Source organism: Hyaena hyaena, unplaced genomic scaffold, assembly GCF_003009895.1.
Source record: "Hyaena hyaena isolate Hyena2069 unplaced genomic scaffold, ASM300989v1 scaffold_342, whole genome shotgun sequence".
Lineage (NCBI taxonomy): Eukaryota > Metazoa > Chordata > Mammalia > Carnivora > Hyaenidae > Hyaena > Hyaena hyaena.
In genome coordinates this window covers 173,372-200,258 of record NW_024080974.1, presented here as the reverse complement: position 1 = coordinate 200,258, position 26,887 = coordinate 173,372, and the positions used below count along the sequence as shown (strand labels likewise).

Below are 26,887 nucleotides of genomic sequence, written 5' to 3'. Positions count from 1 at the left end.
TCTCTGCCCTCCCTAGCTCACTCTGTCTCTGTCTCTCTCTCTAAATAAATTATTTAATTAAATTTAATTTAATGTGTCTCACATGACAGATATTAGCTATTATATCAGTTTCCAGGACAATTTACAGGGCCAACAATATCTGTCAGTTCCTTCTGTTGTGGGTCAAATGTTGCTTATCCTTTTGCCCATGTTTAAACATCCTTCAAACAATGCCTCCAAGACAAACTTCGCTGCAAAATTTACTGCTTTTTAAAAAATATTTCTTTTGATACATTGCCTTGTTCTCGTGCCACCCCTTCTGACCCTTTATCTAATGGGTTGATGCCAGTCTGCCCATCAACTGCTCCATGTGTTCTAGATAGTAGCATAGTATGAAGAAGATAGACTTTAGAGTCGGCTGGGCCTGGATTAGAATCTCAGTTCTAACACTTGCAAGCTATATCACTGGTCTCTCTGAAGGTCTTCTGTAAGATAAAAAATAAAAACCCCTAACAAATGCCTTTGTAAAATCAATAAAAAGAAGTCCTGGACTGTGGAACTTCTCAAGAAATGCTTGTTTTATTTTTATTACCGTTGTTATTAATTTGTACTGGACAACACCCACCCCACTGCTAGGCACAATATGGACATTATTAAATCACTAATAGAGAGCAGTTTATATCATTTCCAAAATAGCATAGGGCTCCACCTGAACAGAGCATAAAACTTACACATGTTTGAATAGGATAAACCTGTGGGAGCTGGAGGTGGGGGTGAGGAGGTGAAGAGAGGTAAAACCAAAGCATTTGGAAATGCCTGAGACAAAGAGACCTAACTGGAGGAGTGGAAATGGGTGTCCAGAAAGCCAGGAATCCTGAGAAAGGATTGGGGGGGGGGAAGAACTCGGGGGGGGAAGGATTGGGGGGAAAAAGGAGGGGAGAAAAAGGTGAGCTCTGATGTCAAGCTCATCTACATCATCATTCTGTCTGGAACAGGTCCTGGCTAGTGAAACGTACTTCAGATTAAATTACAAACGTTTTTTCCTTGAAAAAGCATCACAACCACTCTGAATTCCATCATACTCTAATAACAGATTTGTAAGTGAATCTCCCTAGGTTATTGAGCTAAATAACATTACGTTCCAAGAGATGGCTGAATTCCCAAGAAAACAATTTAATTTGGGGGCTAGTCACAGGTGAGAAAAGTTATGTAAAAAATGGCTTAGAGAGAAAAGAGCAGTGAATAAAGGATTTTCAGAAACAGTTTTCCAAAATTCCCTTTCATTATATAAATTTCTTAACTATCAGGTTTTCATTCCTCTGCATCTTATTCTTACTTCTCTCCAATGGAAATTTCTAATTTCAATTTTAATGAATTAACACAGTACTATATATTTCAAAAAGATCTACAAATATTTTTGGCATGTTCAAGAAAGGCTGTATGTTTTTATAGCACACTCTCCTTAAAGAGGACTATTTGTCATTCTTTGGAACACTAAGACATAAAAAAGAAAAGACTCTGACTCTGTGTGTGGCCACACTACTTTGCTTAATGCACTAAATGCAAGGTTTTTTAGGGGAAAAAAAATCAAGAAGTTTCTGCTTCATTGATAATCTGACAGTAACTATTTATTGAAGGTAAAATACTTGTTGTCTGCTGTCACTATTTGTTTTAATACATAATCTTGCTAACTAAATGAGCTTAAAGCAATGCAGATAAGCAATGGCATGTACAGGGTCACTTAAATGCCAATTTGACTCTTTCATAAACTTTGGAATTCTTTTCCCATGAGTCTATTCTCAGCTACTAAATTGTGAGTAATATCCATTTACAAAGTTTAGGCTGGCCATAAAAAGGTTGTCTTCCATGTCCAATACACCTTTCAGTGCCCTAAGCAACAACAAAAGCTAATAATTAAAGCTTCTTTGAGCCCTAATAAAGAGTTAAATGAAGAAGAATCTAGAATAAACCAACCCATAAAAACCTAGAGGTAAAATAAGGAGAAAATCAGTTTCAACAAAGTGATTGACAAAAAATAAACCCATTACTCTAAACTGCATTTACACATTATTATTCAAAATTTTGGTTGTATCCTCGTGTAGCAAGAATTTCCATTAAAAATGAGGGGAGGTGGAAATAAAACATGAAATAATGGTAGAGAAAAATGATGTCATCTTACCAAATTTGCCTATTTTCTGTTGGGTTGAATTTTATTTTATTTTATTTTGCCATAACAAAATTAACCAATATAATAAGGAGTTAATCCAAATTATGTATTAATATGACCAAGTATCAGATCTGACATGTTAACATTTAATTGTCCTTTGTCTCACTAAGAGCTATTTTTATTCTAGTTAGACCATTGTTATATCATTAAACTAAGTACATTGGTCAAAAGCATTAATAGAAAGAAGTGTGAAGTATAGCACATATATCCTAACCATAATATCTAATACCAACTCTTCCTGTGGGAAAGTTTAACTTAGATCTCATATATGAATTTCCTCAATATTTATTCTTCCTTTAAAAATGCATATTCAGTTATCATTGCTACTGACAGTAAAATTTGTAAACTTAAGGAAGTTACTTTTTTTTAGGTAGTTTTTGATCCCACTGGGGTTTTGAACACCTTCCTTGTCTCTGTTGCGGAATTTCTAATTTACTTTTTTGTGTTTGCTTAACTTCTTTTCCTCTGATTTGCAAAAATTCTGATGATTTCACCTTCAAGAAAATATAAAGTATGCTGTTAAGGAAAGTTGCAACATGAAAATTAGATCTTTCTCTCATATTTAATGGTCTATCTTACATTGAAACTCTTAATTTCTATGTATATTTGATAACAGAATATAAATTCTAAAGGTAAGCTGACATTTCCCTCTAAATCTCTTTCTAGGTTTTTACATATACACCTTAATAGCAATAAAATATTAGTATCATATTTATCTATAATATTTTATTTATTGCCTTAAAATTATTAAAGATACATTTTCCCTTGATAGATCTACTCTTCTTGACTGGTATTTTTTCTTTAAGATATTTTTTAAGTAATCTCTACACCCAATGTGGGGCTTGAACTTACAACCCCGAGATCAAGAGTTGAATGCTCCACTGACTGAGCCAGCCAGGTGCCCTTTGATTGGTATTTTTAATAGAACTTGCCCTTAGCCTCTTAAAAGTTTGGCATGACAGGTGATTGCAAGCACAAGCCAAGATTAATTTTAACTGTTTTGAGCAGCGTTTATCAATTTGTACTTATTATACAGTTGCATTGTGTTCCTTAAATAATTGCCTTTTTATCATTATAGGTATTAGGAGTATTGTTTTTCTAGATTTCCTAGAAAATTTGCAGAATTTATGATAATACTTCATCTAAAGATATTTTTTCTCTGTTGGTTGCTCTGGTTGTTGTTGTTGTTACTGTTGTTTTCCTTAAACTAGGTTTAAGGAAGAAAGCAGAGAGGCCTTCCTTAGGGAAAGCAGAGAGATATTGTTGAATAAGTAGAAGGAGGCCAAATAAAGAGAAGTTCTCCTATATTAGGTACAGGGTTTAGGCTCCCTGCAGTAGATAGGACAGAGCTATTACAATTTCGTAAGTAAATAAGTGGTGATGAATAAGGAAAGCTCAGAGTACAGACCAATCCATCTCACTACCTAGTTAATGTTTGAGTTCCCCTAAAGTTTCTCTACCTTATGGTCATCCATCCCAGCCTGAACACGATGAGGAACAGAGGACTTGGATATACCCAAAGGCAGTCACTGTCTCTGAAACTCTACCAGTTGTTTGCTTGTTTATTTGTTTGTTTGTTATAGAGCCTAACAATTTTTACCCACCAGTCTCATTTCAAACCTCAGGAGCACACAGGTACAATCTAGCTCCTTCCATTTGATTGATAATCAAATATTTGAATACAGCTGACTCTCCTGGACCCACTTTTCTCCCAGATAAACATCATTAGTCCCTTCAATTCTACCTTACATGTTTTTGAAGCACTGTGCTTTGTCATCTTGAAGGCTCTCTTCCAAATGGTCTCTAATTTGTCAGTGTCACTCCTAGGATTAGATACCCAGATCTGAACACAACATTTGTGTTGTGTGATGTGATCGGATCAACCAGGAGAAAGATGATCCTCTTTTATGATATTCGTCAATCAGCACAAACTATGATTGCACTTACTTTCCTATCACAAAACTAAATCATAGCCTAAAACTCTGAGGTCTTTTTCATATTTGCTCTCCGTCATGTCACCTTGTATCTATGCACTTAGCTTATGGACCCAAGGACAGAACCATTCACACATTTATCTCAATTAAATTTCATCTGAGGTCTGGCCAACCAAATCTCACCAATCTCATTTGGATGCTATCTACAAATTCAATCTGCAAATCTTCCATATTCTCATCCAAATTACTAGGAAATATGTTGAACTGGACTCAGCCCTATTGCAGTCCACTAGGGACTCTTATGACTAGCTGTGCATCCTTCGCATAAGTACAAATCCATTTAGCAGTTCACCTGATTACAGTCTTGTCTACAAAACTGTCATTTGGAGGCTTACATAAATGGATTGCCAAAATCCAAAGGCTAATGACAATAACTAATGTTGACTGAGCTTTCTTGTAGGCCAAGCTCTTCACTCTCAGAGGCTTTCACTGAACTCCAGGTCCAACTCTTTTCTGATATTCAGTCTAGTATTTCTAGAAAAAGAAATAAGGTTGGTCTTCTATAGCTTGTTCTTAAGAAACTCATGCTGGCTCCAAGTAATTACTGTTTCCTCTTCTAAGCTGTGTACAGGGGCTCTTAGAAGGTTCTTAAAATTCTTTTAATGATTCATTTAATCATTCCAGAGTTTTGTCCAAGATCAATACATACATACAGAAACCATAACCCTTATCCTTAAAAAAATAAGACTCAGATTTGCAGCTGCCAATCTCTAGGCTTCTAGGTCCTCTCCTACTTCAGCACCTCCTCAAAGCTGACAGGGGTCAGCTGACAGGGGTGCAACAGGCTTCAACCTAGCTACCTGAGCTGACAGGCTCCGATATCGAAGTTAACTCTGAAAATCTTTTACCAATCTTGGGCTTCAGGTTTCTTTTATCACTTCTTTTTCTCTTCATTCTAAACTAAAGATTATTCTCCTTGTCAGATTTAAGAGAAGCAAAGTACAAGTTTATCAGCTTCCTTTTCTCTTTGTCATATTTCTGTTTATTTAAAACCTCAACCTTTTTCCAAAATTAAATTACGGCAGCTCTGTCATATGTTGTCAGCACATTATTCACCCATAATGACAGGGCTATCTTTCTTTATTTCTCTCTTTGCTTTTAAACTAATATGGAAAAAAATACTTTTTTTTATTCTTAGCATGATTCACAGGCCTCAACACATTGTGGATCTTAAGGTTTTTTATATAATTGTTATAGCCATATGCCACTTTTATGTTTATCTATGGATATGCATTTCTTCTTTCATCTTTTATACATGTTTAAAACTCTGAATGCAATAGATCACTCATAACTGTTTTGTGAGAACTGGAGGGATTTAGGGCATCCTGCATCTATTAAGCTTCCTTCCATTTAAAATCTCAGGACACACAGTATATACAATTTGCCCATGCAAATTTTTTTTACCCTTTTCCTTCTTAAAATGCTCAACAATCCTCTCACAGACCCTTGTGTCAGTCATTTCTTCATAGTCACCATTATCTAATTTTTCTTTTTTATTTAATTTATCTAAGTCATGTTGGTCATGACTTAGGTCCTAATAACCTTTATTATACTAATGAGCTTCTAAGAATATAAATAGCCAATAAAGTAAAGACTGATAAAATTCTCTGGGTTTTTTTCCCTGAATGAGACCTTCTGGCATATTTCTGAGCAGTGCTCCTTTATCACACCTTTGTGCTTGTTCTATTTGCTGTGTCAAAAGAGGTCTTCTTGTCCCCAGATCTGGCCTGGCGTGCTGGAGTGTATTGTTCCTCATTCCTGTGCCAGAGATGCTAGAGACTAATTTTATGACCTCGAATGTCCAGAGTAAAGTTCATGGATTATAACTGATCTTGAAATGTTAATGCAAATAAATACAAGATACTTGGTGGGATGAGTCACAGGAATGCTTCTAGTGCCCTTTTCTATGGTATTTTTAATATGCCCCACACTATCCCAAAACAATAATCCATAAAAGTCTTTTTTGGTTTTCTCTTCTCCTCCTCTTGAAAATTTGTGGTTCCAGTTCAGAGCTCTCTTAATCCATTCTCCAAGTCTTTCTTGCCCAATCATTTCTCCTAGTTTAGTGAGGGACACTCCATCCCTAGTCACTTTTGCAACTGAGAGCCTGTTTTTGTACTTAACCAGACACCTGTTAATTGTTGTTATGAAAGAGCCGTGTGGCAAAGGGGTAAAGATAAAGGTTCCAGAACTGGATCAATCTCAGTCCAAGCTCTGCCTTTATGACCTAACTAGATATTTATACTTAGACAAGTTATTTATCTTCTTTATGACTCAGGTTTTTCAAATATAGTCTTGTTAAGAAATCTGTTATTAGGAAAACATAAGACAACATATGTAAAACACTTAGCAAAGTGGTTAGCATGCAGTAAATACTCAATAAATTCTAGTTACCTTAGGGAAGGACTGCCTCTATTTACCAAAAATAAATACATTTTCATAATTTCTTAATAATATTTAGCAACAGTCACAACAATCCAAAAGAATTAGTGTGAAACTTTCCTAATGAGGGATTTGAATTCCTGCCAGACCATGGTGGTTAAATTGCTGTCCAGAAAGTCCACGTCATCTTTTAACACATTCAGTAGCTAATCATTTGCTTCTCATGCCCACATTTTATTTCCAAAGTTCCAATGTTCAGGTAGAAGTTACCTGTGCCCAATAGCCTAACACTTTTTCATTAAGATGCCATAGCCTTTAAAGACACTGTCAAAGAAAAGAAAAGAGAAGAAACAAAGAAAAAAGAAAAATATGCTAAGATCGCCACATCTAGAAGGTGTGAGTCTGAAACACAGGATTCACCTGGAGGAGTTAGCAGTGAGTGGGGTCACTTAGCCTTGGCAGAATTCATTTCATACCCAAAGTGCAAGCTTTAGAAACATAGCATGACTTTTGATGAAGCCTGTAGTCCAACATAGAAGTCCTTTCTCCACAGCAATGATGGATTTTTCTCTGGTCAACTATTATTTGTGCACTTTCCTTATTATGCATTATTTCCAAAAGATCAACATGCTAGCATCATTTAAGATGAACTTAAGAAAGTAAAGCTTGAGAAGTGAAGGAAAAAAACAAGAGGCAACTGCACTAATCCAAACATAGGGTAACCAGGACCCAGACTAGGTTGAGAGCAACTGGAAAAGACAAGGAAAAAAATTACAAGCAATGTTAGGAGGTGAGGTGCCTGGCTGGCTCAGTTGGTGGAACATGCAACTCTTGATCTTGGGGTCATGAGTTCGGGCCCCAAATTGGGTGTAGAAATTACTTAAAAATAAAATCTTAAAAACAATAATAATGTTAGGAAGTATCTAAGCCTTGGAGGCTGATTATGGGTGAAAGCAAGGGAAGGGAAGATCACAGATAAATCCATGGTTTCAGAGTTGGAATTTTATGGCACAAGTTGAAGAATGGCTAGTTCACCTGGTGGGAACAGAGCAGGAACATGGTCTTCAGTGGGAAGAGGGAACCCAAAAGAGGAGGGAAAGTGGTTTACCCAAGAAGTGGTATCCATTTGAATAAGTCAGAGAGAGAATCCATGGTAATAAGACAATATTTTGTGGATCAGAAAAAAAAGTGGCTTCTTTAATCCTAATAATAATGTACCCATTTGGGGGAAGACTGGGTGGCTCAGTCGATTAAGCATCTGACTCTTGATTTCAGCTCAAGGCATGATCTCACAGTTCATGGGTTCAAGCCCAGCATCAACACTAGCAGCACAGAGCCTGCTTGGGGTTCTCTCTTTCCCCCTCTCCCTCTTCCCCTCCCCTGTTTGCTCTCTCTCTCAGGATAAATAACTAAACACTAAAAAAAAAAATGTACCCCTTTTAAATAAACTCATGTCAGTCAAAAAGTAACTCAAATTAAAGAAAAGTAATAAGTAAATAGTAGTAAGGCAACACACAAATATGGTAAAAATTATTTAAATTATACATATATAAAATGAATCTGGAAAACATTCTCACAACAGGAAAAAACTCAGGGTTAAAATAAACTCATAAACAGGGCAAAGTTGTAAAATATAAAAAGCTCAGGACCAGCCTTGGTCCCTAAGCTACAGTTCCTGGCGCCTCCAAGATGGTAATGGGAGGACTCTTGGTCAATTTCTGAAAGCCCTGAGGTCCTTCACTCCTTAAAAACGTGTCTTCTCCCCCAGAGTTGTAATTAGATTTGACAATAAAAGCCCCCAAAAGACAATTTGCATGCAGAGGGCCCTTTTTTCAGGGTGAACTTACCTCCACGCCATGGCCCTTGCCCAGGCCATTTCTTCACATTTGCACATCCTCAACAATCCTGTTTCCAACACAAATAGTGTTTTACCTTTAAAGACTCCCATTTGGCTGCTTTGGAATCATCTATGGGCTGTTCGTCTTTCAAAACTTTACTTGATTCATCTGCTGGTTGAACTTCCAGAGCTTCCTGAGATTTAAATACCATGCTTTCTGCTTCTGAGACTCCCCACTCTAATACATCCTCTTGTTCAAACTGGAAAATACTTGATAAAGTTTCAGGAAGTTCCTCAGGCACATTCTGTAGGAAAACACAAACGTACCAAAAAGTTCTTCTTATTGGTCCTTCCAAAGTTTTAAGTTGCACAATGTTCAATAAACCACAAAATGATTATAAGAATGCATGAATGAAATTAAGCAAAAGTAGTAAGTTTCCTCTGAAGATTTAGAAACAGAAATTCAAATTGACTTAAAAATGTAAAGGCTAACAAATTATTTTCTCTGGCCCTTGTCTCAGAAAATACAGCTACCTCCCAGGTAATTATGTACCAACACTAAGGAAATCATAAGACCAGTCTTACCCTGACTTTACCCCACACTCATACAGAATCACGGTCCACTGAAACATCTGACCTCTGCCCAATCTGAGGTTCTTTGGTCCTGTGAAATGGGATTCCTGCTAGACAGATGCTCTTCCAGAAGCCTGACTTCAGGTTGTCAAAGGAGTTGACCCAGAGGCCTCAAAAAGACCACCTTGATATCCCAACTCTATTCCAAGCCCTAATGAAAAACTCTCACAAGATATCACTCTTAAAACTATTTTGTCTTCCTTTAAAATGTCTCACTGGGGCATGTGGTGGCTCAGGTGGTTAAGCATCTGACTTGATTTCAGCTCATGATCTCATGGTCATAGATCAAACCCCACATAAGGCTCCGTGCTGAGTGTAGAGCCTGCTTGGGATTATCTCTACCTCTCTCTCTGTCCCACTCCTGCTTATGGTGTCTCTCTCTCTCCCCCTGCCAAAATAAAGAATAAACATTTTTTTTTTAAAAAAGTCTCACGGACTTAACTTGTATCTAACCAAGTCTTACAGGAAATCTCTTTAGAGCCATTTTTGGATATTAACCAATACTAAACCAATATTATTTGGGATTATGGAGTACTGGCACTTAAAACTTCACTGCCTCAAATTAACAGATGATAAAACTTGTCTGATTACCCAAAAATCTGAATTCTAGAGAACGACTTGAAAATGCAATTGTTATCACTTTGTTCTTAATGCCTTCATTTGTTAATAAGTAAAATAAAGGGTAAAGCCAGCATATAGCATCAAATACTATATAAATATCTTTATTATGCAAAAAGGGATGGCTAAACCAAGAAATTTCCATTTGTAAAGTGAAACTTTAATCTGGAGCTCATATTTTTATAAAACTATTTACTGGATATTACTATAACTTATTGTAACTAGAGGGACAATATTCAAATCCTGTATCTGTCAATTAACATAAGTATGATTTTGGTCAAGTTACTTAACCCTTGTTAGTCTCATTTTCCTCACTGATAAAAAAAAAAGGGGGGGGTTAACAAAATCTTTTTCATAAAATGGCAGATAAATACACTCGAGGAACAGGTGTTATGAGCCCTATGTTGTCTGCTTATGACAAACTCATTCGTTTCATGCTCCATAGATTTGGCACTGTTAATTACTTTTTCTTTTGAATTTCTCTTCTCCTGGCTACAACACACACTCCCAGGGTTCTGGTTTGGAAGACTGAACAGATGAAGGTACCACTCTCCAAAATAGAAAATGGAGGAAGAAACATTTGAGGAGAGGGCAATTGCAATTCTCTAGCTGCAAATGACCCTCTTCAGTACTCATCCCAGCCTTTCTTCCTCCACAAAATGTTTACTGATCCTATCACTCTGTGCCCTGCCTCTATTTCAGCATGTATCATACTGTATTATAACTGTCTAGGTAATCATTATCATAATCATAATCATCAACATATATGAGCATTATCTCATTTAAATTTAATCTTCCACCACAACTTCATGAAGCAGGAAATGTTTGTAACCCCATTTGGTGGATGAAGAAATTGAGACTTCCAGAGTTAAGTAACCTGCCCAAGGTCACACTGACAGTCAGTAGCAGTACTCTGTATGAACCAAGACAACCTGATTCCAAACTGAACTCTCTTACCTTCTCTTACACCCAGCAGACCAGCACTTCTCAAAGTGTGGTCCACAGATTCCTGGTGATTTTTGAGACCCTTTCAGGTGATCTGTGGTGTCAAAACTTTTTCAAAATAATACTAAGTCTTATTTGCTTTTTTCACTGTGTTGGCATTTGCAGCAATGATGGAAAAGCAATACTGGGTAGAACAATGAACCAATACTTTTCAAATGATTAACACATGAGACTACACAAGCATGCAGGGGTTAAAGAGCCATTCAAAGAGCAAGGCAGATCAATGGATTGTAATGTAAGGATACACAATAAGTTACTTTATCTTGTTTCAGGTTTCTCATTGCAACTCATCTTTAAGAAACTACCACTTGTACAGTTTGGATGTATTAATAGAGAATAGTATCCATACTTATGTTAAAAGGCTATTAAAATATTACTTCCTTTTCAATCTGTATGAGACAAGACTTACTGAATATACTTGAACCAAAAGAATATACACAACAGACTGAATGCAGAAACAGATATGAGACTCTAGCTCTCTAAATCAGGTATTATAGAGATTTGCAAAAATAAACACATAAAGAAATAAATGCTACTATTCTTGCTAAATTATTTTTTGGATGTAATTTTTTTCTTAAATAATATGTTTTGTGTTTATATGTAATTGAACATAATAATAGTGCTATTATTATTTTAAGTTAATGAATAAATATTTTATATTTTTTTCAGTTTTAATTTCTATTATGGTAAATATTGGTTGAAATAATCCACATAAACAAAAACTCATTTGGGTCCCTTAAAATATTTTTTAAGAGTTTAAAGACATCCTGAGACTAGAAAGTTTTAAGTGCCTTACAGCTTTAAAGTTTGGGGTTCAGTCAGTTAACCATCCAACTTCGGCTCAGGTCATGGTCTCACGGTTTATGCATTAAAGCCTCGTGTTGGGCTCTGTGCTGACAGCTAAGAGCCTGGAGCCTGCTTCGGATTCTGTGTCTCCCTCTCTCTCTGCCCCTCCCCTACTCACACTCTGTCTCTCTCTCTCAAAAATAATAAACATTAAAAAAAAGACAACTTTAAAGTTTGAGGATTCCTTAAAAGAGAAATTGTGTCTTCCCTATCTTTTATAGCTCAAGTACTCAGTGCAATTGAGTATATCATCTGCAATTATTTGTGAATGAGTGAATGAATAAATAAATGAAAGAAAATGATATGTTTCTTTCTCTGCTATGTACTTAGTCCCTATTTAGAATATCGCTGAACAGTGTTGTCCTTTGTCTCTTTATGTATTGGTCTACTCCATACAATGAGTTCTTCAAGGTCAAGAACCGTCTTTTCTATCTTTGTATTAACTATGTCTACAACAATGTCTACCACATTGTAGGAAAAGGAATAAATAAATAAATAAATTCTTGTCTTTTATAACTATGTGAGGAAATCATTCTCCATGATGATTCAAAAACTATTATATTTTAAATGGTGGGTATTTAAAAAAAAATAAGTTACATTAAAGAACTGAGAGAACTTTGGCCTGTAGCACTGAGATGTTCACAAGTGAAGCTACATGCTCTAAGAGTAGGGTGCCAGGCACAACTTAGGAAGAAGAGATCCTCGTGGCCTATTCTTCCTCAGACAAATCTCAGCACAGGAAGCTTCTAGAACCCTAAGAGAAAAGTAGGATAGACAGATTTCTGCTTTCTGGCAGAGTAGGCATCCCCCAAAATGTGTCTGGAATGAAAGATATCACAGAGGAGCCTTTTTGCCATGACCAAGTATCAAATTAAAAGGTACTTTACCTCGGGGTGCTTGGGTGGCTCAGTTGGTTGAGTGTCCAACTTTTGATTTTGGCTCAGGTCAAGATCTCACACTACATGAGTTCAAGCTCTATATCGGGCTCATGCTGAGTGTGGAGCCTCCTTGGGATCCTCCCTTTCTCTGTCTCTGTCTCTCACTGCTTCTCCTGCTCTTGCTCTTTCTCTCTCACTTTCAAAACAAATAAACTTTTTAAAAAAGGTACTTTGCCTATTAAAAAGCCAGTGATCAGAAGAAGCCCAGTGATTCTTATAAATGTCAAAGCTGAGAGAATGGTTCCCACAGAATTACAAGGAAATCAAGGTTTTGTTTAAATCTTCATTTTAAATAGTCAAGATGATGTCTAAGCTAGGTATCTGATAATTCATAATTTCCTGAAGGTGGTATCTTTTCCTATACTTTACATGAATGTAGTAAGTGGTATTAAGTCATTCATTTATTAATGAAGAATTTCTATTTTTCTGCACCTAACTAATCTTGTATTTTGAAGTTACTATACCTATTAGAAGTTTAGACATCAGAGGTTTCGATATCTACCTGTAAATGGTGATCCCTGGAGGCAGCTACCCTGAATGTCAGTTTTAAGCCCAAAGCATATGTGAGAAAGCTTCAAAATTGATTTCGCCACATATTAGTGACACATATCCTGCGTCCTAAGGTAGGAGATGATAGTATAGAGCAGAAGAAGGCATGGTCTCAACCCAGAAGCATTTCAAACTCTAATAGTTTAACCAGTTGTGGAAAGTAATATTACAGGATCCATGGCTTTTGTGAAGATTCTATATATTTTCTAAGCATGACATATTATCATAAAAATGAAGTGTGAATATTTATGTATGTGGACTCACATTTTCAGGAACTATAGGAGCTTGCAATTTAACAGTATTTTACAAATCCTTTATAAAGGAAATGACCATCGTGCCATAATTTATTTGTATTATGTAAATATGGATTTCTACACACATGGAGCTGTGTTGTCCCATTCATAGGGAATATGTTTCAAATTGCTTTGAATCTTGTCAATATTTTGCCAATGATGGATGGAAAGGAAACTTTATTTCCGAAACAATTTCTGTCATCAGCAGTCCATATTTCTCTACAAAATTTTTCCCTCGTCAATACTAGAAAAAATAAAATGATGCTTTCTTAGAAGCTAATAACCTTTAATTAACTCTCCAACTACTTTCTAGATCTAAATGCCTAGACCAGAGGAATTATTAAAATCTTTCCCTTCTGAAAAGAGTTTTAGGCCTGAGCTCTGAAGGTCTATGATAGGCAGCAACAGTGATCCAAAACAGCCAAGACTCTCAAAGTGATATTGGATTAAATGTTTTTACAGTTAAACACACCTCTAAAATACATTCTTTTATCTTGATAAGCATTCTAGAAACAAGAGACAGACTACTATTTCAATATGGGCAGGGAGGATTTTTATTAAAGACTTTACCATTTGAGGTTCCTCAAAACTTATCTGTAACCCTTGCTCTGCTTGCACTTGCGATGGCTTGTGCCAGTTCACTTTCCCCATCAAAGATGTATCCTTGAAAAAAAAGAAAACCATTAGAATAATGCCAATTTTTAAAATCATTGAGCTATATTATTCAATGCAGCAAAATTCCACTCATTTAATCAGTGAGGAATAAATACAAGAGAAATAAATATGAGCCAGTCAATACTATGCAGTATATGAGAAATATAAAACAAAAGATACAATAAAAATATTTTGTCTATTATTCTGATTTCTTGGCTTTTTCAATTATTGGTATCTATAGATACATCATCAGATTTAATAAGACAAGTAAAGGTAGAGATACTATAAAACACTGCTATTAAATGGCTGTACAAGAAAGATAAAATCAAAACTAAGATTTAATTTAACCAAAAGCAAAAAAGATTATGATTATACTTAAATTTTTAATGAGTATAACTGTTACTATCATTTTTATCACCACTAATGCTAATAGTATGATAACTCTCTATTCAGCTGAAGTGGTAAGAAGAGAACACACCACAATGTCTAACAATAAATAGTAATAAAAAGACCCAGCTCCTGCCCAAACTGTAAAGTCATGGACCAGGTATCAACAGACAAGTTATTTTGCTCCCCTTCACCTTGATTTTATCCTCTTTAAAATGGGCATTTGACTATATGACTTCTGACACTCCCTCTCTCCTCTAGACTTTTAGTACATTCATTATAAACCTCAGAATGGTCAGACATCAGTAGTTGTGCTAAATCAACTCCAGAGTAATGGCATCTTAGGACTTTAACATTTAATGGACTTTTAGAACAAGCTCCAACACTCTTTAAAGGAAAACAACAAAATCTCATATCCTACAATGTAAAATGCACAATGTTCAGCCCTCAATCAAATTTGACTAGTTTCATAGAGAAGCATGAATATGTGACACATAACCAGGAGAAAAATCATTAGAAAAAGAGCCAGAAATTATAGATATGTTGGAATTAGTAGATAAGGATTTTGAAATTTCTTTTATTTTTAATTTTTTAAAATGTTTTATTTACTTTTGAGAGAAAGAGACAGAGTACAAGCAGAGGAGGGGCAGAGAGGTAGGGAGATACAGAATCTAAAGCAGGCTCCAGGCTCTGAGCTATCAACACAGAGCCTAACACGGGGCTCGAACTTGTAAACCACAAGATCATGACCTGAGCCTAAGTCAGATGCTTAATTGACTGAGCCACTCAGGCACCCCAGGATCTTGAAATTTCTAATATAAATATTAAAATGCTCAAATACAAAACATGATGAAGAGTAAATGTAAGATATAAAAACAGAATTGGGCACCTCAGTCAGTTAAGCATCTAACTCTTGGGTTTGGCTCAGGTCATGATCTCATGGCTCAGGTTCATGAGATGGAGCCCCAAGTAGGGCTTTGTGCTGACAGTGCAGAACCTGATTAGGATTCTCTCTCTCCCTGTTTCAGCCTCTCTCCCATTCTCTCTTTGTCCTTCCTACTCTGTCTCTGCCCTTCCTGTGCTTGCTCTCTCTCTCTGTCTCTCAAAATAAATAAATAAGCTTTAAAAAAACAGAATCAAATGGAATGTCTAGATAAAACACATTATCTGAAATAAAAATTTCACTGACTGGCATCAATAACAGAGCAGACATTGAAGAAAAATAATATTTGTTAACTTGAAGATACAGAAACAACACAAATGAATCACAGAGAGAAATAAAAACTGAAAGAAAATTAATGCCCACTCTAACATAATATTTATTTCAAGTCCTAGAAAGGGAAGTGTGAAGAGAGCAAAAAATATTTGAACATTAAAAAATGGCCAAAAGTTTCCAAATTTGATGACAACTATAAACCCCGATGCAAAACTCTCTATGAATTTCAAGCAGAAACATGTGAAGAATACTATGCCAAGCACATTACAATCAAAATGAAGAACACTAGTAATTAAAAAAAATCCTACAAGCATCCAGAGAAACATTAAATACAAAGAAACAAATAATTAGTGGCAAACAATTGCCACAAACTAACACTACAGGCTTCCTATCAGAATTATGCAGACTGGAAGACAACGAAGCAACATATTTAGAGTACCTGTACTGAAAGAAAACACTGTCCACATAAGATTCTATAACCAGCAAAAGTATCTTTCAAAACCAAAGGTGAAATACTTTCTCGGCAAATGAATGGTGAAAAAATTCATTGCCATCAACCTTACATTACGAGAAAATGTTAAAGGAAATATTGTGAGCAGAAGGAAAATGATATCAGAACAAACCTTGAATGCACACAATGGAAATTAGTAGAATGATTAAATATGTGTGTAAATTAAAAAAGGCATTTTCTCTTTTTAAAGTGTTTTAAATATAATGAATGGTTTAAATGAAATCAATAATGTATCGTTTTATAACACATATGGATATGAAGTATGCATTAATGATAGCACAATGATGGGAAAAGGGAAAAGAAGTATTCTTCTGTAAGTTTCTTATACCATATGTGACATGGTATATTATCTGTAGGAATAAGTTAAATATGCACATTGTAAACTACATTAGCACCCACTAAAACAATAAAACAAAAAGGTAAATAAGCTAATTAGTACAAAATAGCATAAAATGCTAAAAAATAATTAAAAATAAACAAATGTGATAAATAGAAACCAAATGGCAAGATAGTAAACATAAACTCAGCCTTATCAGTAATTCTATGTAAATGGTTCTCCAGTAAAAAGACTAAGAGTGTCACTTCAGAGAAAAACAAGACTCTACTATATGACTGTTGTAGGAAACCTACTTTAAGTATAAAGATATAAATAGGTTAAAAGTAAAAGGATGAAGGAGGTTATAACACACAAACATTAATCATAAGAAAACTAGAGTGGCTCTATTAATATCAGCCAAAGTAGACTTCACTTCAAAACAAGAAGCATTAGCAAGAGAAAAATAATCATTTCATAATAATACAAGAGTTAAGTTCCTCAAAAAATAAAAATTATGCACTAATAACAATGCTTCAAAGGACATGTAAAAAAAAAAAACTAACAAAACTGAAAAGAAATAGAAAATTTCATTATTATGTTTGGGAATTTCAAACGAAAACTATCTAACCCCTGAGACTTAGATTTTTATAAATATACTAACTAAATAACAAATGCAAAATGTGAAATCCTGCAAAAATTTCTTTACAATATTTTAGGTTTATGAATGTATCATTAAAGTATAAAACCCTGACAATAATGAACACCAAATTCAGGATACCTTTCACATCTGAGGAGGGAGAGCATTATTGGATTTAGAACCAGGTACAAAGGGGGCCTCTACTTTACATGTAATTTTCTATTTATTTAAATAATGTGAAGTGAATATGACAAAAATATTAAATTTTGAAAAATCTGATGAGTACTTTTTCTACAATTGAAAATATTTTATAATAAAGAAATTTCTAAACACATTTCATGTAGGTAATGCAACAATGTGAAAGATGGATTAAAAATATCTTAACAAAGAAACCTAGGGGCGGGGCGCCTGGGTGGTTCAGTTGGTTACATGTCCGACTTTGGCTCAGGTCATGATCTCACAGTTCATGAGTTGGAGCTGTCAGAGCCTGGAGCCTGCTTCAGATTCTGTGTCTCCCTACCTCTCTTCCCCATCCCTGCATGTGCTCTCTCTTACAAAAAAAGAAATAAAATAAAATAAAATAAATAAAAATTAAAAAAAAAAAAGAAATCTATAGTTTACCTTACTTGTGAACATAAATGCAAAAATCCCAATTAAAATATTTGCAAATGAAATTAATCAGCATATTCAGAAACAATAAATCTTGACTAAGGAAATTCTTCCCAGGACTACATGGAAAATTCATTGCTAGTTCATAAGATTAACAGATTAACATGGAAATTCATATGATCAACTCAGTAACTGCTGAGGATAATCATCAATTAAATTCAACACCTATATCTGAGTAAAAAGTAACTAGAAATGGAAAAAGAACATATTTAACCCCACAAGAAATATTTGCAGATTCTTGCACCAAATGTATTTCATACTAAAACATTAGATAGATGAGGTGCAATGCAACAAGAAAAGAAATAGTACATGCATAAATAACATAAAGTAGAAGACCAAAATGTTTCTACTAATAGATTATGTGACCATATGTTTCATGGAAGAAAGAAAATAAACTGAGAAACTAGTAGGCCAAAGCATATCTAATAAATTCAGTAAATAAAATTTCATGCCAGCAACTTAAACAAGATCCCAGTTTTAAAATAAAAATAAACAGCTAATATAAGCAATAAAATGAATGACTCTCAAAAACATTATGCTTAGCAGAAAAAGCCAGGTTAAAATGGTATCAAAATAGCCAAAAACAGCATCTCCAAACCGCCCCATAAGGTAAATATAAAGACAAAAATACATGAAAACTTAAAAGTATTTGTCTAATTAAAGTTCAATGCTTGGGCTTTTTCTTCTTTTCTATGGGTCATACTTCCTTGTTTATTTGTATGTCTCATAATTGATTGTTGAAAGGCTTATAGCAACCCAGGGAGCCCTTATTTAATGATGACTAATCACAGTAAGAACATTTTTGTTCTTGACTATTTCTAGTGTTTTAACTTGCCCTATTTCCATACTCTGATATTCAGCTAAGCAGTAGCCTTGAAAAATAAAGATAACAATAAAATAATATTTTAGTAACTCTCAGCCATGTGAATGTGTGTCAGTTGTTTATGGTCAGTTTCAGCCTATCGATAGTGATGCTATTAACTGGAAATGCCTGTGGGCACCCACCTCGGCCCATACTATTTGTGATGAGCCCCTAAAGACATTTCCCCAACTACAGCAAATGTTGTGGCTGGATCAGCACTTGCTGTTCTTATTATGACTACAAGAGGTACTCCAGCAACAACTATCAGGGAACTTTGAAAAGACAAAGTATATTACTTATGAGTTCTAAAGAGTACATGGCATGCCAAGGAGCATACAGTGAGTTTGTGAGGAGAGGGAGAGGATGAGAGAGGGCATGGACATGGAGTTCTGACTTGACTGGAGTTGAGGTGAGATGTCCAGGGCTTAGCAGGTTCACTATTAAAACACATGTGTGGGAACTAAAACACAGGAAAGAAAACACAGGCAGTCAGTCAAAGGATTATCTAGATCAACCAGAACTTTCCAAAAAAGGGGAACTTTATGGTTGGGGCAGCCTGGCTCTTTATCTAGTTGTATAGTTGGCAATGTGTTTATTCAAGATGGACGTCTTTGAAATGAATGTCTTAGCAATCAAAACCTGAACGTCAGGTATTTAAAATTACAATCAAAAAAGCTAACTGTCAGGTGCCTACACTACATTGATTTGCACGCCACAGGCTGTGTACATGCTCAGAAAAGACTAGAAGTCCTAAGTTTTCATCTCTGACTGACACTGAGGCTCTAGGCAAGCTGGAAGTTAGAACTAACTCAGGGTTGTAAATTCTTTGCCTGAGGAGTGAGGTATGTCCCAACACACAAAAGAACCCCTCAGCAAAATCTGAGACACATTGGTTCCGGGCATTCAAGAAAACCTATATTCAATCATTACCTGACCACTAAGCTAACAAAATGGAGACTTCAGTGGCCACACACAACAGAGAATACAGACTTAGTTCAAGAAAGTCACTAATTTTTTTTAAATTACAACAAGAAAAACAAGAACAACAGAAAACAACAACAATAACAAACCTGGGGGTGAAAATAAAGATCTTATTTCCACATTTATCACATTACATTATTTTAAATGTCCAGTCTATAACAACAAACAAAAAATTAAAGAAAAAACCATGAGACATGCAAAAAAACAACAAATTACAGTTCAATGCAAAAAACAAGATTATCAACAGAAACCATCCTTTAGGAAGCCCAGACATTGGAGCTATTACATAAGTACTTTAAATCACCTTTTTAAATATGTTAAAAGAGCTAAAGGAAACCTTGTAAAAGCAACTGAAGAAAAGTATGACAGTAATGTCTCAACAACCAGATAATACCAATAAAAAAGCAGAAGTTATAAAATGAACCAAATAAAAATTCTGGGGTAGAAAAGTACATTAACTGAAATGAAAAAATCAATAGAGGTGCTCTGTAGTAAATTGCACAGATATAGAAGAAAGAATTAGTGAGTTTGAATACAGGTCAGTTGTGGTTATTCAATTTTAAAAACAGAAAGAAAAAAATGAAGAAAATTTAACAGAGCTTTAGAAACTTAAGGGACATCATCAGACAAAAATGGGAGTTCCAGAAAAAGAGGGGAGGGCAGAAAAGATGTTGGAAGAAATAATAGCAGAAAACTTTTCAAAGTTGATGACAACATTAATCTACATACCCAAGAAACTAGACACATCATAACCAAACTGTCAAACAATTAAGACAAAGAGAGAATCTCCAAAGCACCAAGAGAAAAGCAACTCATCACATATAAGGGATCCTCAATATGATTAATAGCTAATTTCTCATCAGAAATTATTGTGCCCAGAAGGCAGTAAGATGACACATTTGGAGGGTTGGGAGAAAAAAAATGTCAACTAGATGTCAACAAGAATTCTAAATCCAGCAGAGCTATCCTTAAAAACTGAGAGGAATAAAGACACTCCAAAATTTTTAAAAAAAAATTTTTAAACTGAGAGGATTTGTCACTATCATAATTGCTCTACAAGAAATACTAATGGGAGTCTTCAGGCCAAAATGAAAGGACACTAGACAATAACTCAAATACACAGGAAAAATAAATATCCATGACAAAAGTAACTAGATAGGCAAATATAAAAGACAACGTAAATGAATTTTTTGTTTGTAATTCTTTTTTTTTTTATCCTATCTGATTTAAAGGACAAATGCATAAAGCAGTAATTGTAAGTACATTTTGATGGACACATAACGTATAAACATGCAATTTGTATGACAATAACATTGCAAAGAGAGGAGCAACAGAGCAAAACAGAAGCAAAATTTTTGTATGTTATTGAAATTAAGTTGGTGTGTGGGCACCTGGGTGGCTCAGTTAGTTAAGCATTTGACTTTTGCTCAGGTCATGATCTCGCATTTCATGAGTTTGAGGCCCACATAGGGCTCTGTGCTGACAGTTCTGAGCCTGGAGCTTGCTTCGAATTCTGTGTCTCTCTCTCTGCCCCTCACCTCCTCACACTCTGTTTCTCTCTCTCCCAAAAATAAATAAACATTTTAAAAATTTTTTTAAAAATTAAGTTGGTATGAATTTGAACCAGATTGTTAAAATTAAGATGCCAATTGTAATCCCAAAGGTAACCACTAAGAAAATAAGTAAAAAATAGTCTACGGCCATACCACCCTGAACGCGCCCGATCTCGTCTGATCTCGGAAGCTAAGCAGGGTCGGGCCTGGTTAGTACTTGGATGGGAGAAAATAAGTAAAAAATATATAGCAAAATAAATAAGGCAATCAAATGGCGCAAAAGGAAACCTATAGCTTTTCATGTGTATCATTAGTTCAACACTTCAAAAAACCATACCATGGGTACTGAAGAAGTTGCTCCTACAGTGAAATAGAGGTTCCAAAGCAAAAGCTAACAAGAACCAGGAAATGAGACGCAGAGCTAGGCAAGTCAACCTACTGAAAAGATGGGGCTCTGGGAAAGAGTGTAGGGTAGAAATTACCAAAAACCCATTCAGTTCATAAACATCTACACTTTATCTAGCTCAGGAGTAAAGAGAAAAGACAACTTAAGGTCTATGAAAAACCATCACAGGATAAAGGAAGGAGGTAACACTCAGAAACCTCAAAGAAACAATTTTTAATAAATTGTATGATGTGTTCAAAAGACAGAAGACGTGAATTCTATCAAAACATACAGAAATTCTTGCAGAGTAAGGAGAATGAGTTGAAAAACAGCAAGATCAAAATGAAACAAACTGAATGAAACAGGAAGGTCTGAAAGGAAAAAAAACTGTGACAGTATTAAAATATTTAAATACATATTTAAAAGGAGAGATTTTATCTTTTCTAAATGCTAGCTCTTATTATTTTTTAAGTAGTCTCTACATCCAACGTGGGGCTCAAACTCATGACCCTAAGATCGAGTCATGTGCTCTACTGACTGACCAACCAGGCACCCCAAAAGAAGAGTTTTCACTATATTAATAAATAAAGTTAAATCAGAAGGTAGAGGAAAAATAATAAAATCTTCGAAAATATAGAGGGAAATGACCAAAGAGGGTAGGGAGAGCAACAGCAAGATAGTGATAAAATCAACAGAAGAAAATTGAAAGACAATATGGGGATAACCGATGTTTCCAAAGATAAAAGTAAAAGAAATACAAGGAAAAGTCTGTAGCTTGAGAGAAAAATGACTTAAATGATACACACACACACACACACACACGTAGATAAATTAAAATGTTTGAATTGTCATGTGCCAGGGGAAAAAAAGTCAGTGAAAATAAAAGCATATCTAAACATAATGTGTAAAATATTTAATGAGAAATATAACCAATGTCTGAATTTAAATCCAAAAAATGTATTCTGACATATTCTGGAAATAAACAATAATCTAGTAGGCAGAAATCTCAATGGCCAATTTGGGCAGAGAATGCTAGAAGGGTTTCAGGAAGACAAGTGAGAAGATAGGTAGATTGGGAAAACAGTAGAATCTGTCTCAGGCACTGGCCTCTGGTCCTAAGAAATTTCTACAGGCAGAAGTTGAAGGACACTTTTCACAGGTGACCATGAGACCAAGGGACACACAAAGAACTCCAAGACAGTGAGCCTACACCAATTTGAGCAGGGACATTCTCCCCTCTTGGCTCAGAATTCTGCATATCTCCTTCGCAGTAGGGATCACTTAAATACTCCATGCAGAAACATACCACACATGGACTTACCTTCTGGAAAAATTATTTGAAGATGCAATCAAGGACTCCAAAATGGGCAGTTAAAGTATAAAAATAAATAAATAAAAGGTAGTATGCAATGATCATTTAAACATAAGTAATGATCTAAATAATTTTAAAATGACTCATACAACTGAGTGCAAATGTCAGAAATTATGTTTAAAAAGACAGTTAAAAAAACAAGTAACACTTGTTGGGATGAGCACTGGGTGTTACATGTACATGATGAATCACTAAGTTCTATTCCTGAAATCATTATTATACTTTATGCTTAACTTAGAGTTACATTTTTAAAAATAAAAGTAAATTTTAAAAAAGGGAAAAAATTAAAATGTAAAATAAAAAGATGAATAAACTACTAAAACTGACCCAATTAAAAGCAGAAAAATTTATCAGACCTATAACAAATAGAGAGATTGAATTAATAATCAAAAACCTCCCTGCAAAGAAAAGTCTCTGGTGAACTCTCAGTTTTTTTTATTTTTTTAATGTTTATTTTTTTTTAAATGTTTTATTTATTTCTAGGAGAGAGACAGAGTGAGCAGGGGAGGGTCAGAGAGACAGGGAGTCACAGACCAAAACAGGCTCCAGGCTCCGAGCTGGCAGTCAGCACAGAGCCCGACGCAGGGCTCGAACCCACGAACCGTGAGATCATGACCTAAGCGAAAGTCGGATGCTCAACCAACTAAGCCACCCAGGTGCCCCAGTGTTTATTTATTTTTGAGAGACAGAGAGCAACAGAGAATGAGCAGGGAGGGGAAGGACAGAGAGAGAGAGGGAGACACAGAATCCAAAGTGGGCTTCAGACTCTGAGTTGTCGGCACAGAGCCCAACATGGGGTTCGAACCCACAAACCATGAGATCATGACCTGAGCTGAAGTCAGATGCTTAGCCAACTGAGCCACCCAGGAGCCCCCAAATATTTATTATTTTTAATCTTTTTTTCATTTAAGTGTTCATTTATTTATTTTTGAGAGAGAGAGAGTGAGAGAGCACAAATTAGGGAGAAGCAGAGAGAGAAAGAGAGCATAAGCAGGGGAGGAGAAAAGAGAGAAGGTGACACAGAATCCAAAGCAGGCTCCAGGCTCCGAGCTGAAAGCACAGAGCCCAATGTGAGGTTCAAATGGTGAGATCATAACCTGAGCCAAAGTCAGGCGCTTACCCGACTGAGCCACCCAGGTGCCCCTCTACCAAACATTTAAAGAAAATTAACATCAAGCTTTCTCAAACTTTTCCAAAATATAAAAGAGGAAGGAACCCTTTCTACTGATTCTGTAAGGTCTGAATAACTCTAATGTCAAAACCAGATAAAGACACTGCAAGAAAAGAAAACTACAGACCATTTTCCTTATGAATATACATGCAAAAATCCTAAATAAAGTACTAACAAACTGAACCAGCAGCAAACTATGATGACATGGCTAAGTGAGTTTTATCCTAAGAATTCAAGATGGCTACTGGGCAGCTGGGTGGCTCAGTTGGTTAAGCATCCGACTTTGGCTCAGGTCATGATCTCACAGTTCATGAGTTCAAGCCCAGCATCAGGCTCTAAGCTGTCATCTTACAGCCTGGAACCTGCTTTGGATTATGTGTCTCCTCTCTCTGTCCCTCCCTCACTTGTTCTCTCTCTCTCTCAAAAATAAACATTAAAACTTTTTTTAAAAAAAGAATTCAAGATGGTTAAATATATGAAAATCAATCACTATAATATATCTCATTGACAGAATGAAGGGAAAATGAATAGACATTTCTCCAAAGAAAACATGCAAATAGCCAAAAGCTATTAGGGAAACACAAATCAAAATCACAATGAAATACCACTTCACACCCACTAGGATGGCTATAATAGAAAAATAACAGACAGTAACATGAGTTGGTGAGAAAGTAGACGCTTGTACATTACTGGTGGGACCGCAAATGATGCAGTCACTGTGAAAAAGTTTGATGGTTACCTAAAACCTAGACATAGAATTACCATATAATCTAGCATTTCCACTTTTATGAATATGCCTAAAAGAATTGAAAGCAGGTATTCAAATAGATATTTATACATCAAGTTCATAGTAACACTATTCACAATAGCCAAAAGGTGGAAACAACCTGATATCCATCAACTGATGAATGGATGAAAAATTGTGGCATGTACATAGAAATGGAATATTATTCAGCCAAAACAATTTTTTTAAAAAGTACTGATATATGCTACAGCATGGATGGACCTCAAACATATTATGCTAATTGAAAGAAGCCAAACTTAAAGGCCATACATATATTGTATGATAACACTTACTTGAAAAATCCAGAATAAATAAATCTATAGAGTCAGAAAGCAAACTAATGGTTCCAGGGGCTGAAAGCAAGGTGGGGAGAGCAGTAGATAGGGAGTGACTGCTTAATATGTATGGGTTTAGCCTTAGGAGTAAAAAAGTGCTTCATTTAACCCTAGGAAATCTATTAACTAGTAAGTTAAATGAAAAAAATAGCAAAATAGTTGCTTCATTTAATCTTAGGAAATTAATGAATTTATAAGTAAAAAAAAATAAACTATAATCATCTGCATGGTAGTCTCAGGTGAAAATCACATGGAAGGCAGTATGACAAGTCGGCTATACACATATACTCTGTGATCCACTTGATTGGATTCAAATCTTTCCTCTGTTACTTTTGGGCAGATATGAACAAGGTACTTAATCTCTTTGGGTCTCAGTTTTATTAAGTGGAGAAGATAATAGTATATACCTTTCATGTTTATTATAAGGACTAAATGAGATTCTATACGGATATAGAAAATATTCTGTATATAATAATAGCTGTTATTATTCATACTAAAACAAAAACAAAATAAGGATGCCTATTGTCACCATTGTTATTTGACATTATACTTAGAAATCCTACATATGAAACATAAATAAAACATACAATTATAGGAAATGATTTAATCAAACTACTGTTACTTGAAGAGGCTATGACTAATATGCCTAGAAAACCCAAAAGAATCTATTGCAAAGGTATTAAAAATAATGTTATTTAGCAGTTAAATCCATTATCAAAAACCAGATTTAGAAAATGAGTAAAGGTGGGGGGCGGAGGGGAGGGGTGCCTGGCTCGCTCAGTAAGTGGAGCATGCGACTCTTGATCTCAGGGTTGTGAGTTCAAGCGCCACATCGGGCGTGGAGCCTACTTAAAAAAATATATGAAAAAAGGAACAAAATCACAAAAGCAACAAAAAAAAAATATAAACTACCAAAGCAGTGCCTTAATAAATCTAAGTAAAACTAAAAAACTTTATTGAGATACAAAAATTGACTTGAATCAGAAATCTTGGGTTTGGGACTAAGAAAAAAAAAAATCAAAGAAAATTTTTAAAAGAAATACAATTACAGTAGTCCCTTTTTATCCACAGGGGATATGTCCCGCTACGCCTGAAACCACGGATAGTACCAAACTCTATATATATGGTGTTTTTTCCTATAAAGACATACCTATGATAAGGTTTCATTTATAAGTTAGGGACAGCAAGAGATTACCACAATAACTAATAATATATTGAACAACTATAACAATGTACTATAACAAAAGTCATGTGTATATGATCTCTCTCAAAAATCTTACTGTACTATGCTCATTCTTCTTGCGATGATATGGGATGATAAATGCCTACATGGTAAGATGAAGTGGGGTGAACGATGGAGGCCTTGTGACATAGCATTAGGCTGCTATGGACTTTCTGACAATCTGTCAGGAGGAGGATCATCTGATTCCAGACTGTGGCTGACTGTGGATAACTGGACCTGCAGAAAGCAACACCGTGCATAAGGGGGAACTACATGTATTAATGCTATCTTGTTTCCCTGGGTCAGAAACTATAATAACTGATATATTTCTACATCTTTCACATGGTCTGCCAGTGTTGAACAAATTTTTTTTAATTTTGTTTTAACATTTATTTATTTTTGAGAGATTCAGAGCACAAGCAGGGGAGGGGCAAAGAGAGAGGGAGACACAGAATCTGAAGCAGGCTCTAGCACACAGCCCAATGTAGGACTCGAACCCACAAACCGTGAGATCATGACCTGAGCCAAAGT

General features: G+C 35.3%; 1 protein-coding gene across 1 annotated transcript in view; it reads right to left on the bottom strand.

Moving 5' to 3' along the window:
- TTC6 (tetratricopeptide repeat domain 6) overlaps window positions 1–26,887 on the bottom strand; it is a 186,031-nt gene that overhangs the window by 107,223 nt on the left and 51,921 nt on the right. Inside the window, exons 3-5 of the mRNA XM_039249557.1 lie at window positions 13,872–13,964; window positions 8,515–8,724; window positions 2,567–2,700 (exon numbers count right to left, since the gene is read on the bottom strand). Coding sequence (XP_039105488.1) covers window positions 2,567–2,700; window positions 8,515–8,724; window positions 13,872–13,964 — 437 coding nt within the window. The remainder of the gene's footprint in view (window positions 1–2,566; window positions 2,701–8,514; window positions 8,725–13,871; window positions 13,965–26,887) is intronic.